General features: G+C 42.6%; 1 protein-coding gene across 1 annotated transcript in view; it reads right to left on the reverse strand.

Moving 5' to 3' along the window:
- The window catches only part of LOC133966661 (adhesion G protein-coupled receptor A3), a 172,248-nt gene that overhangs the window by 4,407 nt on the left and 147,652 nt on the right, over positions 1 to 20,189 (reverse strand). Inside the window, exons 17-18 of the mRNA XM_062401671.1 lie at positions 10,235 to 10,380; positions 51 to 146 (exon numbers count right to left, since the gene is read on the reverse strand). Coding sequence (XP_062257655.1) covers positions 51 to 146; positions 10,235 to 10,380 — 242 coding nt within the window. The remainder of the gene's footprint in view (positions 1 to 50; positions 147 to 10,234; positions 10,381 to 20,189) is intronic.

Raw genomic sequence — 20,189 nt, forward strand, 5'->3', positions numbered from 1 at the left:
GTTTTGATGTGTCATTCAACCTGAAAAGTGGAAGCAAATCCAGGACTTACTATGGCGCCTGCTCCCCGCTGCCATAGTTGTCGAAACTGACGGCTGCCGTGACCCCGCAGATGATGAGGGGCACTCCACCGCTGACTAAATAAAAGCTGTGAGGAGATAGAGGCACACACGGAGACAGGGAGAGAATATGAAACGGTGAGGATAAGTTTGGCATTTACAAATCCTGTATCTCACATCTGGACTGCAAAAGCACACTGTCAAAAACATGACTGAGAAATAACATGAGACACACAATAGAAAGATAATCATCAAACGGATCCAAACAACGTGACAGACACGAGATTATAGACGGGTGCAGAGCGTGAAGCTCTGACCACAAGTTACTTCTGGTTTTTTCTCAACCTAAGGATCAAACCATGACACTGAGAAACTGACCTATTTATCAGATATCATTTCTGGACTTGTCTCCGATATGACCATTTCCTAAAAAAGACAAATCTGATCACTGACGAGTGAGCTTCTGAGCTTCTCAGGGTGTTTGCCATCACACTCTTAGGGTGCGATTGCACCACAGGTTTGTCTTTTCTGCTACAAGCCAAAGGGAAACATTTCCGATGAAAACAATTCTGGCATATGTCATCACTGATTGCTGCAATTTACAGCATCTGCTGTTTACAACGGCACAGGAGATGTGAAAAGAAAAACTAGAGTTAGAGCCAGAAGGAGTTGAGAGTGAATCTAGTGGCTAATCGAGTATTAGAGAGCTCTGACTTTTTACTTGTACTGAGTAAAGCCTTGCATTTTGAAATTGTATTCGCAAGTTGGGATTATTTTTCTTGTACCACGCAGACTGCAGGTCTCGTAACAGAGGAACCGAGAAAAAAAACATACTGTGTGTACTGTGTTGGTGCTGTGTGATGTTTCAGGTCCCTGCATATAAGTCAGCTTATTATTTATTGGTGGAGGGGTGGTGGTGGGTGGTGCAGAGAAAGCTTCAGTAGGCTTTAGCCTTGCAACAGAGCCTCACTGGTTTCGATTGGGGCGTGGTTGCACCACAGAATGGCTTTATTTTCATTTCGACGGCCATGTTAACAGATAAGAGTGCCAACACTTCCTGTAGTTCAGCTGCGGTTCACATCAAATTATCTTTCACAAAGGGTTACATTTGTTTCTGTCTGAATATACATTAACTGTGTGTTGTCAATTGTGATTTATGTGTTAAGCCTGTCAAAAGGAGAATTTCTGTCACCTGTGACAGACAATAAAGATTGTCCCTCCATCCATCCATCTATCCATCCATCCATCCATCCATATCACAAGCATAAATATTTGCAACCTTTCCTTTTGCTTTCCGGCTTTATATTTATGGGTTGGATATGAGAGGATGGATATTTCATCCTTTGTTTACACAAAATGACGCAAATTTCACATCCTCGTGTGTATTGCGCATTGCATTGACTTTATACTTCATTTTGCAGGAAAATTTGTTTTGCAGTTGGTGTAAGCACCATCAGGATTAATTGACTTGGCCAAGAAAACAACCTAAAACATGTGTGTTTCTTCAGATCCTTGTGACAGTACTCCTCCAAAACTCTACTGTAGCATTGACAACAAAAGTACTTAAAGCTCTAAATTATTAGATTGTGCAAAACCAAGTGTTTTCTTGAAAAATACATTATGGTGCTTCCTGTGGAACAGGCAGGTAGCTGAACAACAACACTCATGCCATGACATATGTCACGAGCTATGAGAATTCAAGGCAGAAATCAAAGTAATCCTCAGCTGCTCCCTCTCTGCCCCGCCCTTGTCCTCTGCACTGTCATCTACTTTCCTATAAAACACTATGCTATTTCCTCTTCCTTCCTGTTCAATTTCAACCTCTGTCACCGCTCTAACCTCTCCATCTTCCTCCATCTTCGTCTTCAGTTTGCTCTCTTTCATCCCTACCCTCTCTCCCTCCCTCTCTCTCCCTCTCTCTCTCCCCCTCGCTCGCAATCTGTCCTCCGTCACGCAGCCGCCGTCCCAAAAATTCAATTACAATCAAGATGTTTGTCTGGGCTGTTCGGTGAGGGGTGGTTCGGCGGTTGGAGGGGGCTGGCGGTGGTGGCGGCATTACTGGCCTGTCACTGCCTCTGAGTGGAACAGTTCCCTCAGGGACCCTCCTCCAACAGAAAGCCATTTACACACCCGTCATCCAGATAAGCATAAATGAGAAGAGCGAGTGCATGTTAAGGCATTCTGCGCATTATAACACTCCTTCCTGCTTTCACCCTGTAAGAGAGCCTCCTGGTGTTTCCTGCAGACCTATGCCTGAGATAAGATATGTAGCATACATGCAAAATAATGTAAAGCATGTGCGATCAAATGACAGTCCACATGCTGCCCTGTTTCTAAACAATAAGCGCCTCCTTCGCATTAATATTCCTTCCCCTCGCGTGAACATACACCCAAATCTTGCACACTTTGAAGCATATTCTTTTTTGGGGGGTTGGCCATTCTATTAAAAAAGGGCCTTCAATCTCTAACAGAATGGCTGTGTATGCAGAGTTGTGCTTTGGAGTGAGTTTAGGAACAGTAATCATCTGATATAAATAGACCCTGAAGTGCCTTTCAGCCGGCAGCTACACTGACTCCCCTCCCATCCTCGCTGCTCCGCCTCATCCACTGTCCTCTGTTCGGTGACTATGGGCTGTCCTCTCTCTGGACCCGCTCCAGGATATTCATAGCACAGCTAGGGACAAGTGATGGCCCCATAGTTCCCGCACCGGGCAAAGGCTTATGGGTAAAACTGCACTATGCACTAGCAACATACAAGCACCTTAGTCTAAAATCTGCAGTTCTGAAAATTCTTTTATATCACTGCTGTTATACACAGAGACTTTGCTCTGACCTGTAATTAACATCCGACCTGAGTGATCCCATTACAGTGGTCAGTGCAGCTGTGTGGTCTGTTCAGGTCTGAATGCACCCCAATGTGTCCTGAGATCAGATCACTCAGACCAAATTCAGAGGCATGCATGTGGCAACATTTTTCAGGCTGTGTGGACAAACATGTGGCCTGGGCCACATTTATGAAAACTGTAGAGTCATCTGACATCTGCAGTTTTGGAACGAATGAACCAGGCATTAGTGATGGGAAGTTCGGATCTTTTTACCGTATCGGTGCGCTGCCAGCACATCCAGCTGGCCCGCCGCATCCGCGGACACAGAGCTTAAACTGCTGCTGATCCACTGACTATAACAACGCCGCATTCCTACACTTGAACATGAGCAGTTAAATAAAAATGTGGGACAGAATATTGTACACTATCTAATATTGTGTTGGTCATATTTAAATCATTCATTACGTTTTTTTGGGGGGGAAAGAGAGGATAAAATAAAAGAATCGCATATTAAATCTTAATCGCAATATTTGGTGGGGGGGGGGGAAATCACAATTAGATTATTTCCCCATATCGTTCAGCCCTATTCAAAAGTCATAATGACTGGTTTTGTTATTTTCACTTTACATTTACACTTACAGTTTAGTGCAGTGTAATTATGTCCCGTGATAATTAAATGCCAGTGTGACTATAAATGACAATTTAAAACCATACAAACTGTCATGTTTTACTGTATATAATAGAGGAGGTTTTCTTAAAAAAAATATGATCTGCCACACAAAAGCTGTCAGTCATGGCTGCTTTTTAACAGCGGTCCCGCGATAGGGAATGAGGTATCTGTTTCCTCTTCTGAGCCAAGGGAGGTCACGTGGAAAAGGATCCAAAGACTCATACCCAGCAGATGAACGAATCGTTCACCTCCCGACCGTGTCTTCAGATCAGTGATTCGTTCATCTCCCGGATACGAGTCTTTGGATCATTTTCCACGTGACCTGCAGCAGCCTATGCAACAGTCCCGATGCGCGGCCACGAGAAAATGAACGAATCACTCTTTGAGAGGACTCGTTACTCCCGAGTCCTTGTAACGATTCGTTCAAAACGAACGAATCGTTCACGAACGACACAACACTACCAGGCATATTTTTATGGTTCTCAGTGTCCATACATTGATTTGTATGTGGTCGCACTGACCACCACGTAATTATTGATACGTTTCTTAAATTCATAACGGTTTGGGGCAGTGTCTTGTGATTGAGTTAGCTTATCAAACACAACAACATGTTCCAAGCAAGGCATTTCTAGTTTTGTTGATTTTGCTGCCTTTTAGGGAGATATCAACTCCTATCATAAAAACCTCGGCCTGGCCAGCATGTGCATTTACTTTGGAAGGAGGGACAAAAAGAAACACAGCTGTTTGCAAGATGCATAGCGATGAGATGATACTATGACGAATTTAATATGACATGTAAACATGTTGTTTGAATACTGTTCATACACTAACTTGCCATAAATAGTTCCTTCTGACCTCGCCGGTGGTCCGGCCCGACCCAGTCATTGACAACAGTTAGCAGAAAAAGCATATTTTCTCCCTGAATATCTAATTTGCTGTTGTAGGTCACAAGGAGGCAGCAATATTAAAATGAGACAGTTTCATAACCAATTAAAAACTCATCAAATACGAGTTGAGAGGAAAGAATATGTCTCTTGTACTTCTTGTACTGTTTGCACTTTATCACTTAATCACTACGTTTAAACGTTAGAGAACCTTATGCTGCTGTACAAAAAAATCTGTGTGTTTACTTCTGCAACAAACTGTCTCTTGTACTGTTTGCACTTTATCACTTAAATCACTACGTTTACACTTTTAGAGAACCTTACGCTGCTGTACTTAAAAAATGATATGTTTCACTGTGGGAGAGTGGGAAACGTCGTATCGATTCCTTGTATGTTCTGAACTTGTTAAGAAATTGACAATAAAGCTACTTTACTTTAATACAACAACTGTTTGTCTCGTGTGTAGGAGGTGCACTACTCAACCAACCTGAGAGAAACACTAGACAAAGCTGCTGTTGTATCTAGGCAACACAAAATATCTTAATAAAGCAGTCCACATTTCAACTGTTAAAAATTGGTAAAATATTTCTTCATAGTTGCACACATTCATTCATTCATTCATTCAGTCCCTCCTGACTCCGCTTCTTCTCTTTCCCTCTCTATGTAGCTCACACGCACGCACATACCCACACACACGCACACCCACTGACACACAGACACAGTAGCCAGGTGTGAACATATGGACTTAACAATGTCCACTTGTTATCAGATCTCTCAGGGTGGATGTTAATACCGAGTCTGAACAGGGGCCAGAGTGAAGCTGCTTAGCTTAGAACAAACCAGGGAAATTAGCTACCCCGGATCCGAAGGTAAAACTATTTACCCTCCCACTCCTCTAAAGCTCAATAAAGGGCTAATTTAACACATTAGGCTAATAAAAAAAAAGAAATTTGTAAAATGTGGAGGTGATACAGTGGTGGACTGAGCCAAAGTAGCTGCTGCAAGCTGTAGCCTTGTAGTTAATGGACAGATATGAGAGCGGTGTCAGACTGCTCATGTGGCTCAACAAGAAAATTACTGTGTGTTTCCCAAAATGTCAAATTATTTCATGTAGCAGTCTAGTATATTAATTTCATTCCTTCTGTTGAGCGGTGATGAGCCTTTTATGATTTCAGAAAGATATTATACCTCACAAGACATTTTCATTTTTTAATACACGTATTTCATTCTACAAAAAAGGGGAGGGTTTGGTGAAGATCAGCACCCATCACAGTGTCAGTTATTAGCCTGATCGGAGGCGTCTCACGTTAAGCAGATTTCAGACAAAGGTCAGCATGATGGTCTGCTGGATATGCCATCAGATACTGCCAGGGGATGCAGGGACAGGGTGGGGGAGAGTTAGATGAGCAGTTATAGGTTGGTTGTTTGGGAAGGAGCGGAGGAGGAGGAGGAGGAGCGGGTGAGGAGGAGGATGCTCAGAGGAGAAATTGATTTGTTTCCAGCTGCTAAGTCTCACTGCAGGAGCCTGTCTGACGGGGAGCATTACAGTCAATCACTGTGGATCAACTTGACTGCCGCGCCACACGATCCCTCCGCCTGCCCCCGACAAATTATCCCATTCACAAGCAGTGCATGATGGGAAAACCTCAAGAGCGCTCCACATAAACCCGCGCCCCCCCGCGCCTACCTCATCCCCCCCGAGTCACGCAGGTGTCTGAAGATTTTGCTTTGCAAGGAAAGTGCTGCTTACGGGTTGAGGGGATCCTTATCTGATACGGGGACCTTATCCTCAGTGACTCCTCAGGAATACATTATTGGGCAGACTCCAGTTTTAATAATGTCAGACGTATGATGTCGCTCGCTTATGCATTTTTATAGATATAAGTTTCCGGTGGAATCAGTGATAAATGTCCATGTGATTGCTGCGGGTGTCGAAAATAATCATCTCAAACAGCCAACAGACAGAAACTGTAAAAGTAAGTCATATATTCCAGTGGGGTTCATATCCAGTGCAGCTTCGCATGTATAAATAATTTTCTTGTGTGGGGTCATTCACTTCATGTTCATTCAAATATTTCATCAAATTGCCGGAAATTTCGGCAACCGAACCACAGCTTGATGTTTTCCAACAGCTTAAAGGAAATGGCTCACTGAATAAAAGATTAAAGGACAAACAGGCATTTGTTACGGTGCACCTTCTGTGTGCCTCCGTGTCCCCGCTCTCAAGCCTTCCCCCCTAACTAACAGGATTTTCTTCCGCATCTGGAGTATGAGCTCTGTGGCACGGTGGCAATGTGCAGCGGTGCTCACACAGCACCTTCTCACCGCAGAGGAAGAGCACCGATGTGTCCACAAGCTGATCCTCTTAAATATGCCCAAATTTCCTGAGTCAGCAGGAAAGGAATGAAATCGAGAATGATTGAGGGGGGGGGGGGGGGGGGGGGGAATAAAATGACAGGAAGCTGAAAATCAATCTGTTGTGTTCACAAATAAAGTTAACCAGTTAACCAACACTTCCAATATTGGCTCAACCTGTCACACTCTGTTTGTCTCAGATTCTTCAAACAACCCTTTCCCTTCCCTTCATGCATTCACAGCTCTACCTCATCCCTACCTCTGCCCGACCACATCCCATCATCCTCCCTCTCTCATCCCCACCTGCATCTATTTATCTTCCTTCTGTCATCCTTTCATCCTCCTTCCCTCATCCATGCATCCTCCTTCTCTCATCCTTACCCTCATTCCTTCATCCTCCTTCGCTCATCTCTTCACCTCAACATCCAATATATCAATTTCCATTCAAACCTTTAAATCACATATTGGTAGGGCGTGGTCCCTGCTATAGGGAAATGGGAATTAAATGAGTCAAAAAGGCTCAATACATTTGGCTCAGCAGCCTCTCCATAAGTTGTGTTAATCAAAGTTAGAGTTATACAGATATTTACAAGCTGTTGGCTTCTTCTTCGTTCCTCATCTTCCTGATATTTATTGGTTTTACAGTCCCGAGTTGTGCGAAGTCTCAAACAGAATAACTGAGCCAAACATTTACAACAGACCCAGATCAGCTATTCTGGGCAAGATATTCTATGCATCTTTCTGTCCGACACACATCTCTATTAGACGAGCTCAACACCACGTCAGGCTTAGATGTGTTCATTTCAATTGATTTTACATTACTTCAGTTGCATTTGAACTCCTATTTTCCCCTCCATTTAGAAAAAACTCTCAAGCCACCCAACCCTAATAGATATAGCTGTCCAGACATGACCACAAATATTCACTTTAAATGCTCAAACAAGCATGCTAGGCCATTATCTCTATATGTATATGATTATTATCCATAAAGTCTACATCAATGATCTGTCAAAAAGCAGAGGACAACATTATGAGCATGCTAAGTGAGCTTATTCTCCTGTTAACCAGACTACAGCTGCCATTGATGTTATTGTTGATGGACAAGCGATCTGTTTGACATGTACACACAGATACACATAAACCAAAGTGTTTTGAAATTCTGCACAAAAATCTTTGGTTTAGTAACTTTAAATGCGGTTTACGTGTGGACGAGAGGCTCCAGCGCAGAGAAAAGTTTGTTTTGCAAAAATATCTGCATCAGTGAGGACAGGACCTAAGGCTCCCTGTGACTCAGCTGTGGCTTTATTTAAAGTGCTTCTGTTAAACGTCCTGCTAATCTAAAAATAGTTGGATGACAAGACAAGATCTGCAGGGGAAGAGGAAAACACTGCCCACTGGTATTGATGAGTCAGCGGTAACGATGAAATGATCAGATGTGTTATGTATTGAGAGCCTGTTGACCATCAGTAAGCAGTGCGTCACCAACTGGAGCTTCTGAGCTAAACAGGCCCCAAATCAGAAATCGGACTGATTAAAAGGAATTCACTCAACCGCCCTGATCTCTGGCATTTTTCAGCCTCATTTTCACATTAAGTGAATCATTACCAATCAAAAGCTACACCTCTCCCCCGCGAGGCGGACAGTGACTGCGATTAAAAATGTAATTTCTCAACATGAGCAAACTTGTGAGAAGTCCACAAGGAGAGCAAACCATTACAAAGAGGAAGACCTGACCGCTACGTCACCACAGACTGAACAAAGCCAGCGGCTTGAAGGGATGCAAACTAGCTGCGGATGTCTCCGCAGATAAACAATGCAATAACTCCTCTGTGTAAAGCTACTGTTGTCCTCTAGAAGAAAGCAGGAAGCAGCAAACACCTGACAAAGTACAGAAGCTGTAGCATAAATCAAATATGGCGCAAATATGCATGTTCTAAAACCCTCAGTGGAGGAGACACACACCTCTGCACAGGTCAGGCAGAGAAGAGAGAGTGACCCTATAACAGATATGACTGATCTCACTCTTCAATTAAACCATTTGATGTCTGCCATTTAGCTTTGGAGAAAAGATGAACTATTTTACGCAGCAAAATGTATTATTATACCCTAAAATCAGAGGAAAGTAAATAAGTATATAAATATAAATTAATGTAGGCCGACCCTCTTTGATTAATATTTCCTTTTATTTCCCCTGAGTATTTCCATTTAGCTTCAATATACTATTGAACATGTTGTAAGATTTGTATACTTTCAGACTACTTTTGAAATACCCATGTGTTAGACACAATTTTTCCCTTTGAACTTATATTAATACTATTCCAGTACTGATATCAATACAATTTTACAACACATAAATAAAAGCAATTGAGGTGAAACAAAAGGAAATTAAGAATGTTTAGAAGAGCATTTAATGTTGGGCTGGAAATATATAAATATGTCAGAGATAAAAAAAAAGGCAAATAAAATAAAATTAGAAAATTGTAAAAAAAAGTCAGTGAGACAAGAGTGAGAAGAAAGACTTTGTAAAGTAAAAGTTTTTAAAAAAGTGACAAAGAGATGAAACTTAATTTGACCCCATACTCTGAGAAAGCACACTTAGAAAAATGTGTCTTTGAGAGTGATTTAAAAGAGGATGAGGAGCTCGCCAGTCAAGTCTTAGGGGAGGTTGTTCTTAAGAGTGGGTCTGGGCACCCTCTGCCCTCAGTCGAGACTGTGGACAGGCAAGGCTTAGATAATGTTTGATGGAGCAGGGAGATAAACCCCTGGAACATTTCACAAAAAGAGCAAAGATTTAGCCAAAAGTGAAAAAAAAAAGTATATTTTTTTCATCCTCCCCAGTTAATCATCTGAAGACCCCCCCAGGATAATCTCTGAAGGGGGATCGACCACTAGGTCAGGAACTAATGGACAACACGACTGAACTGTATATAAAGTAGACAGAACTAACAGCAAAGAGCTGCTCTCACTCGTATTCGTCATCAGTATAATAATCTTATCCACATGATGCAAACCTGTGCCCGTCCCTCAAAGCTTCACACAGGACCCGACCCCTTACCCGCTATTATCTCCAAGTCAAATCCAAACGGCTGACTAGATTTCGAGTTACTTTGTTTAGATGTATAAATACTGCACAATTACTTAAATATCCTATTTCTACAGAAATAAAGAATTTTTAATTTACCCACTGCCCACATGAGTTCAGTTAATTTTCACCCCATACCTGTGCCTATGGATAAATATATTTTTTACTTTTCGGTGACCATCTTTCTTAAGTTATGGTACACATCAGGTATTCTACATACATCTTAGACACTGGGTCAGGTCCTGACAAAAATAGCGAGTAAATCATTTTGCAGACACACACACAAAATACATACACACCTTTTTTATGTTCTGTTCCATTTTGGATGCGGTCAAGGTTGAGGAGGGTTGTTTGTGCTTACCTCAACAGGGGCTGTTTAGGGGGCGGAGGCGGGTCACCATCTTGGCTCTGCGGAGGCTTTTTGGTCACCTGTTTATAAATGTTCCTCGCCGTCACCCCGAGCCACAGCATGGTCGACAGAGACGAGTAGTGCAGCACGATCCCGACCTGAGAAGGGAGCAGACAGAGGGCGCATTAAGTTTGGTTCGTTTGACTTTCAGGAACTTTTTGCTAATAAATACAGTAAAGTGTGCCACTGAAAACTCTCAAGTCTTGACTCAGGGAATAATAGTTGACTCTGGGAATATATGTTCAGCATCAATGTCACTCCAAGGGTGTTTCCGTAGACGTTTTCCTTCAAGACCTGGCTGCTTTGTGTTATCGTTCACAGGAAGACAATAGTACAAGAATGGAAAGGCAGGTTCAAAAAGTGCTATTGAATCATAAAGGTTGTCCCGGATGAGAGCGTTATGGTGATACTGAGAAGCTCCTTATCAGCTGAGTTAGAGGACACAAGCACCCTGAATAGCAAATGTGAATATAAATGATAGTCACATCGACAACTATCAGTGCGTGATTATTTTCCAAAATGCAGTGTACACATATCTTTGCTCATCATTGTTTTAATATTCATGAATGATGAAACTGCTCCGACTCTGTTTAAAGGCTTTGCCGGCTAATAAAAAGGCAGCAGCGTGATGAGAGTTGCAGAAAAAGGAGGAGTGAAAGGGAAAATGGTTGGAGGGAGAAAATTAAACCGCGTCCTTTCCCTCCACCTTAGTCAATCTGCTCATGATGTACTGGAAACCTGAGATAGCCAATCAAACGCTTGCTCTGCAGCCTGATAGGCCTGGGGACCGAGGCGAGTCTACCAGGGTCCAGATGCTAATTGGAAGTGTCCTTGAGCTGGTTATGGAGAGCAGGCAGTGGATGGTAAGTCAATCACTGCTGCAGAGTGTGCAGACCACAGAGCTTCATTAGCGCCAGGAGCAGACAGAGAAGAAGTGTGTTGGTAATATGGAAATAAGAGGAGGGCAGGGGGCGGCAAAGGAAGGGGGTCGTACGCTACAGTCTGCATGAATAAGACAGGACAGCCATACTAATATATCAGTAACCTATTTAACCCAATTTTATCTCCTTAATCAGTTTGGATAATCAGAATCTTCATAGTATCACCTTGTGTTGAACAGGTTTGAGTGGTGTCACCACTTTAGTTTGAAAAGATGCTTATTTCTTGGGTGCACCTGACCTATTCCCTCTCTACACAACTGTGGCCATTTTTATATAGACCCCCCCCCCACCCCCGTTTAAAAAGAAAAATCTCCATCCACGCGACCTACATCTGACAAAATGTATCGTCCAGATGAGAACCCAGAACTTTCAAACAGGGATCTAGGGCCAGTAGGTGGCGATAAAGTCTACAATAATGATCTGTCAAATAGTAATATTGAGTGAGAACAACACCTGTGAACGCTGATAATGTGCTGCAGTGATGCTATATATAGATCCAAACTTGTAATCAGGACTAGCAGAGCTAACGGAACATAGAGAAACTGGTATTGACTGTCAATTGTTGTTGTGTCTGGCTCACACTCATTACACAGAGCAACAAAGCATGAAGCAAACTGTGATGTCATCATTTCCAAAACAGTCTGTTTTACATGTACACACAGATACACAGAAACTAGAGTTTTGGGGAAATCTCTCTCTCTCTCATACATATACATACATACACACATATGTATGTATGTATGTTTGTAGGTATGTGTGTATGTTTGTAAGTATAACCTGCAGCATGTAAGCCTAAAAGTCTTTATAGCTGCATTGGCCGTAGTCTCTTGGTAATAATTAAATATTCCTTCAACTGACTGTTTAAACAAAATTCTTAAAAGCATTATGAATCCTCCATCAGACATCAAATCAATATCATTTAACATCATAAGTACATACCTGAGGAAAAAATATGTTGATTAAAGTTATGTCTAGATCAGACCTATAATTAATTTGCACGTGGATATGATTAGTTCAATCTTCTACACATAGTCTGACTCTGGTGATTTTCTTTTCCTATCTGCTGTGTGCCTTCGCCTGACGTGCTTTGTGTTTGGAGAGAATCTGGGCAAATACATCATTTCAGTCAGCGATTGGATCAGTGAGCAGCACGAGGACAACGCAGTGAACAAAACAGGAGCTGGAAACGGCCTCTAACATCTCCAATCAGGGTGTCCCCACAGATTCTGTTACCTCAAACTCACTCTTTCATCACTGAGGGCGTCAATGATACATGAGGAAATCAAACTGCACAGCCAAAAATTCAGGATATTCACTTTGCACATGATCCGACGAGACAAAGATGTTATAATCCATACAAGTCAAATCCTGATTTCATCAGTGTGAAGAGACAAGAGAATATAAACTTCATGTCTTGATGAACCTTTCTGTAAACTGTCCTCCAGCAGGACATGGACCTGTGGGGCACGTTATTGTGATGCCATTACAATACAGCACATACTATGTATTGTAATGGCATAATACAACACAGAAATATAGCAATACGAAGACAAGGTGTGCCAGTTTAATTCCCATTTGGAGAAAATGTTCCCATCAATTTTTTAAATCCTATTTTTTCTTTCTCTAAACTTTCTCTAATCTGAATTGACAAAAATACTTATTCTCTCATCTGAGTCCCTTTCATTAACGTCTCTTTCGGGTTTGGGTGCTTCAGGCGACAGACAGGTTCCCCTGCCTTATTAATGGATCTTGTTAGAGCCTGACAGCTGGAAAACCTTTTTTCTTCTGTTATTTTTTTATCTACCTTCATTTATAATACACTTTATACTTTGTTATCTACAGTTAATAGAGCAATTACTATTATGAATAATAAATACAAAAAACTGAGTTAAAAATCAATCAGATAGAGGAGTACAATACTGTGTATTTTGTAGTTCCGAGGAAAATGCAACATTATCATCACAACAGCATCAGGTCTCTGAGTGACCATTGGCTTGGTGTGTTAACAGCAGTCGTACAAAGCCTTTCAGAGTTTTTTTTATACTTCCATTCTTATTGGAAACCTTTTCATCATCATTTTCTTTTGATGAATCTAAGCTGTCAATGTGTGTGTTTGTGTGTTTAAAGTCAGGATCAAAGAAACACCTTCATTATTTCAGTGAGAAAATGTGAAGTTTAACAATGAGCTACTAAGACGTTGCCTTACAATATTTATCAAATTACTTTATGTTTTACTGCTGTGGTGTGTTTTTTTCCATCAGTTGCAACCTACAGTGCATTGGGATCCAGCATCAGATTCACACAACAGTCTAACAAGAAATGTTCTGCTCTGATTCAACCAGGCGATAATGCAGACAGAAGAAGACAGAGGGACACATAAGGATAAAATGCACATACAGTATTCATACATCAGAGCATGTATGACTGTTACAGAGTAAAAAGGGAACGGTACAAAAACAGTAGCAGAGAGATCAGAGCAGAGCAACGCTGTAAGTGGGAATAGGGCAGATATTTGTGACTGATCATTGCCTACAATTCTGACTTCATCTAAATATTTGGCTATGCACCAAAGTGGACACACTCATAAATATCTACCTGATCATGTCTGATTTAAAAAAGAAATTCCATGAATCAATCTTTGGGAAATCAATGAAAGTGGATCTGGACCCCTGATCCAGATCCACTAACAATTTGAATTGGTTAATCACTGACTCATACCACATCCTTCCACAAAGTTTTGGGTTTTTGCGTAATCCTGCGAATAAATAAAAAATTAGGTTAATGCAAAGTTGAATGGGTTTTTGCTGACTCATACCCATCCTTCCACAAAGTATCACGCTCATAAATATCTACCTGATCATGTCTGATTTAAAAAAATCATTCTGCCTGAACGACTACCGCCCAGTAGCACTCACTTCCATCATCATGAAGTGCTTTGAGCGGCTGGTCCAACCATTCATCACCTCCTCCCTCCCTGACTCTCTGGACCCTCTTCAGTTTGCCTACAGGTCAAATAGGTCGACTGCAGATGCCATCTCCCTCACCCTCCACACTGCCCTCTCCCACCTGGACCAGAGGGACACATATGTGAGAATGCTGTTCCTCGACTACAGTTCAGCATTCAACACCATCGTGCCCCTGAAGCTTGTCACCAAGCTCAGAGACCTTGGGCTCAACATCGCCCTCCGTGAGTGGTTACTGAACTTTCTGACAGGCAGACCACTGGCGGTGCGGATCGGCAGCACCACATCGTCCACCCTGACTCTCAACACCGGTGCCCCCCAGGGCTGCATGCTCAGTCCTCTCCTGTACTCCCTGTTCATGCATGACTGCGTGGCCACCCACAGCTCCAACACCATCGTTAAGTTTGCTGATGACACCACTGTCATAGGCCTGATCACCGGCGACGATGAGAAGGCCTACAGAGAGGAGGTCAGAGCCCTGACATCTTGGTGCCAGGACAACAACCTCCATCTCAACGTCAGCAAAATGAAAGAGCTGATCGTGGACTACAGGAAGAGACGAGGAGTGGAACACACCCCCCTCTCCATCAACGGGACCACGGTGGAGCGAGTCAGCAGCTTCAAGTTCCTCGGGGTCCACATCACTGATGACCTGACCTGGACCCATCACACAGACTCCATCAGAAAGACGGCCAGACAGCGGCTCTTCTTCCTCCGCAGGCTGCGAGGGCTCCAGGTCAGTCCCGCTCGCCAATTAAAATACTTGTGTGTCTACATTGACCGAACGTGCAGCAAATCCTCTCCTGCCTTTTTTTTCCTTCTTCAGTGATGCTAATGGAGAATGGCATTTTTCAGCTTGTGTGTCTGTGAGATCAGTTGTTTCACCAACTTAAGCATAGGTTGAAAGTGCTGCATTCAAAATGGCCTCCATGCTGTCTTCTATGGACATATTCATTATATCTGCTCCCCACTGTTTTGGATGCATAAGTAACCAGACTAGGGAAGCCTTTTACATGTGGGCAAATGAGCTCAGGAACACTCAAATTGGACCCAATGAAAGTACAAAGCAAATCACTGCAGATACTGTAATGTCTAGATTCCTTTTTCCTTCTCGCCGGCAGTCACCGTCACAACTAATTTCACTAATGAGGAAGTCCTCTGTATATAATATTTAAGCTGACAGCCGGATGTAACCTCATATATAGGTCACATTCTTTGCCAAGTTTCTTGCTAAATAGTTTATTTAACGCTGGTCACAGTGACTTAAGCGAAACGAGTAATCCAAATTTTGATTGTCTGAGGTAAGATGAGGTGAGCCGAGTGAAAACAAGGATACTGTAAGTCGTTTGGCTGCGATGCAATGTGACAGCTGGGGTGTTGCTCGAGTCAATGACAGAGCAAGCCTCGTCGTAAGAAAAGACAGAAATAGAGATTAGAGATGACTTTGACTTTGGGGCAATAAAGATATCGCATGCTGCATAGCGACAGCTCCACAGTGGGCGGGGGGACGGTGGTGGGGGGAGTGTGGGGTCAGAGTGGCATAGTCCAGGATGCAGGATGGTAAGAGAAGAGGCCGAGGGACAGAGAGTGCATGCTTGATGTGCTGGGAGAGCTGCCACAGCTAGTTTTCAGAGCTGCTTGGAGGGAGAGCGGGTACTCAGTGTCCCCCTGGGAGCAGAGAAGGTGGGTGCATGTCTGTGTCTATAGGAGGGAAGGTAGGGAGACTGAGGGGAGCACTGAGAACTCAGTGTGTGTGTGTGTGTGAGCATTTGAACGAGTATTTGTGCGCATCGTGTGTGATCACACATCTCCTCAAGCACTCCTGTAATTATCCCAAACAGTGTCTGGTGGGGCCTGCCTCCATCCCAGTGGAACGGCAGACAATCTGGGCTCCCGCCCAAGTCTGCCGAGAGTTATCCTGTTAACTGTGATTGGCTAAAGGAGGAACAGCACAAATATATTCAACGGCCCTGGGATAAAATTAGATAAATGCATGAATGCTGAAGTGAAAGAGGAAGACCAGGGCCAAATAAAGTTGCATGGCTCTTCCAGCGAGCCCATCACTGACGCTGCTACACAAGCAGACTTGAGTTCGATTTATGGGCTCTGCGTTAATGATATACTTTGAGGGAGATTTTAAGTTATGATTGATGAATTTATTACAGCAAATAAATGAGCCAAAAGCATTTTCATGTCATGTTTTATAGATCAGTATTACATGAATTAAAAGAAGACATCTTTGCCATGTTGTGAAAAATCCTTTTAGCTAAAAATGTAATTGATTAAAACTCTGATGAACAGTTCAATGAACCACACCAGAATGGATTGATTAACAGCTGATTAGAACAAATAACTGCATTTGATGTTTTACTTGAGGTAGAAGGATCATTAAATAAGGAGTTTTGTTGAGGATTTACCTTCTGGTCAGTGTTTTCGTCTAATATCATTGGTTTTTCATGGTCTAATAATTAGTAGCAGCTTCTGAAGAATTGCTTTGAATTTGTCTAGGCAAATTGAGGCATTGAAAACAAATACTGTGCAATTTTTGATCTTTGTATATGTTTTCTTTATGAAAAAAACACATCGCACACTAATGTATATGCTGCCACACTGGCGTCAGCTCAGCTGTTAGGTATTGTGTTTTCAGTTTATCCATCCATCCATCCAATTCTTGTGACAGCAATATCGAAGGAACCCCTAAAAATTCACTTGGATTCAAAGATGAAATTATGGCATTCGGTGTCCGATTGTAACAATAGTACAATAGTAGTATACTTGTTTACTATGGTATCCGATGAAGCTGTTAATGTGATGTTTAAAGGTGAGGAGCCGGTGAGTGAGGAAAACTGCATGTCATGACATCACCAGGCGCTCCATGTCAGTTGCAGTTCTGGTGGAGGACTCTCGACGGCTGCGACACGTGTGGTGAATTCCTTTACACCTCCCCTGTCACCGGCCCTCCCGCTTGGCAACTCAGGCAAAGCCGCCTGGCATGAAATACCACGCGTGGCATTTCAGTATGCAGAGTCTTTACCCTGTGTAATAAGGGGCCACCCAAAGTGCTTCTGACAGCAGCAGAGGCAACCGAGTCCCCAACATGCTGCAGCTCACAATAAAAAAAAGAGGTAGCAGAACCCACCGACACAAACAGAGAGTGAGTGAAGGCGGCTGAAGCTGTGAGCGTAAAGCAGGGAAGACATGTGCATCAATCTCTTCACTGCATACTGTAAATGCGCTCCCCTCCCCGTGCTGAGGTTGGCCTGACAGTGGAGGATGCTCTGCTCCAGCTTGTGTCTCATGCTCACTACCTGAACAGGTCCAGCTATCAATCAATGGGAACGAGAAATCCACCAGGACCATGTGACTTCCCAAGCACGTGGCAGCCAGAGAAAACACATATTACAGTTCATCCTCACTCTCTCGCTCTTTTTGACAGCGACTGTTATCCTGGCACAGGTGTGAACTATACCTCAGCGTGACAGGAGAAAATCGAACAGAGCCAATATTTGGAATGAGGATCACTTTCTGTATCCTGACGCTCACTTCCGTGGGGGCCGTGCTATAAATGGAACGTGGACTGCACTTACATAGCACTGTTCTAATGACCACTCAAAGTGCTTTATGCCAAAGTCAGCCAGTCACACACTCACACAGCCTGTGACTGGACGCCATGAAGAGACATTGCGTTCAGCCTTCCTGTTAGAATACGCCTGCAGTTCTACTTGCTGGCCTAAACTTATTAGTAGAGTATGTTAACATATTCCTTTGTCATTTAATTTGAAGTCACTGAAGCTATATTATCACATCTGACCACAGCATTGTGTTAGAATAAACAGTGATGACCTCCGAAGACATCCTCATCCTTGTCTGACTCTTCTGGGCTCTCACTGCTGCCTTGTTTGGTCTGGACCTTCAGACTCTTCAGTTTAGCCCTAACCATCGGAGCCAAATTGACAACAGGCTGATGTCAGACCCACAGCCATCTACAAACTGATCAATGTCAAGTACAGGAGGACATATCCCACATGGGTGATGACAGGATACATGATTGTCATACAACAGAATTTAGAGTGTTCCCTAAATTATAAATGTGACACCAAAATGAACCAGACATAATGTAAAAAATGTAACAAGGACATGAAGCCTGGATCCGACCCTGGTCACGACTTTCAAGAGTGAAAACGCATATTCTATACAATCAGTGCACACAGCGCTCCACATTTTCAGTTACAGTTATATATATATGTATAATGATATATGCATTTCATATCCTCCTTTTTTTTATTAAAGCTGAAAATGGTGAGGTGCCAGCAATCCAAATCTAACCTGACATCCCAAATCTCCATGTCCCTCCACGCGTCTCACTCTCTCATGCATAACCATGGGCTGCAGAGACAGAGGCATCATCCATGTGACCACACAGTGAGTGCAAGTGGTGAGAAATTCCAACTGCAGCGACAAAACTCTCTGCCTGCATCACATGATGGGGACCGCTGTCGCAATTAGGGTGATCCAGAGGGACTCCAGAAAACCCCTTTTGTTCTATGTCTGTGTAAAATATATTCCGCAGACTAAAAGTTCACAATGTTGACAGTTTCTCTTTGCCATCCGGCTGCGAGCCTTTCTTTACAAGCTGAAGCCACGTAGATGTCTGTGTTATATATAAACAAGAGCGATGAGAGATTTTGGAGGTCAACGTAGACTCAACAATATAGAATGAAGATCACAGTCTCAAACAGGACAAAGAGTCTACATCCACCTGTCTGCTGCACAGAACCAAATACTAACATCGCAATGCTAACATCAGGGTTCATACACATTTTGACCAATAGATTTCCATGACTTTTCCATGACTCTTCAATAACCTTAAACCAAATTTCCATGACCAAACATTTTGTGAAATCTCGGTGTATACGCGAAAAAGTGACAAAATGTAGCATTCAAACTATCGATGAGAATTCCAAGGCATACAGTATACCTTAAATGACACAAACCCGCAGTATGCCTGCTTATATTTTGAGCGTATTTCTTTAAAAGCATATGAATTATTTAAAACTCAGCGTAATGAACGATATGAAAATATGAATATAACAAATTTCCATGACTTTTCCAGGTTTTCCATGACCGTACGAACCCTGTAACATGCTGATGATTAGCAGCTATATAGTTTATTATTTCCATTGACTTAATTTATCATAGTAGTATGTTAACATGTGCTTATTACAAAATAGAAAGTACCCTACAGCTGGGATGGGAAAGGCCTTTATTTTTGGACAAATCTACATTTAGACAAAATAATGGTGCCACATTAAGTCAGGTGATGACCAAGATGAATACAACTCAACCTTAGGAACGGCAACCAATCTATAAGAAGTAGAATTAGCTCTCTGAAAGCCACAATTGGCAACCTCTTAGGCTTGTCTCCACTTCCTTCAACTATCCAGAAATACAGCTAAAATATCCTGGCCATGAACTCGGCCATCCTGTGACCATGAGTCTACGCAGTTTTGATCAAATGATGGTAGCAAGGACCTGCTCAACCTATTAGTCTCAGCTGCCAATCACTGCGTTTCTTCCCTGTTTATATAGCATCAAATAACTAATTAAAACCAAACTTACAGGAAAAATGAACGCTTGAGGAAATAGGGTGTATTAATAACAGCCAACCACCAGGGTGCCATCAAGAGTATTTGGCTTCCCCTTTTGTTGGCCGTCATATCATTACAGTCCATGGTCAACATCATGGTGGTGTCAGAGGACCTTTCACTCACACCATTACTTGAACTGTAAATATGTGGACCAAATCTCCATGTTGAGATACTGTAGTTCCAAACTGAAGTAAGTGAAAGCTTGACATGCTGGTGGCACTGACAGGATATCACAGGGCATCACCACAAACAGTAGGGTTCATCCTGTGGGGACCATGAATCACATGATAAATAATCCAATAGCTGCTGAGATATGCTACTATGGGATGTATTCACATTTGTGGACATGGATTGC

The sequence above is a fragment of the Platichthys flesus genome, chromosome 12 (assembly GCF_949316205.1).
Source record: "Platichthys flesus chromosome 12, fPlaFle2.1, whole genome shotgun sequence".
NCBI classification, from domain to species: Eukaryota; Metazoa; Chordata; class Actinopteri; order Pleuronectiformes; family Pleuronectidae; genus Platichthys; species Platichthys flesus.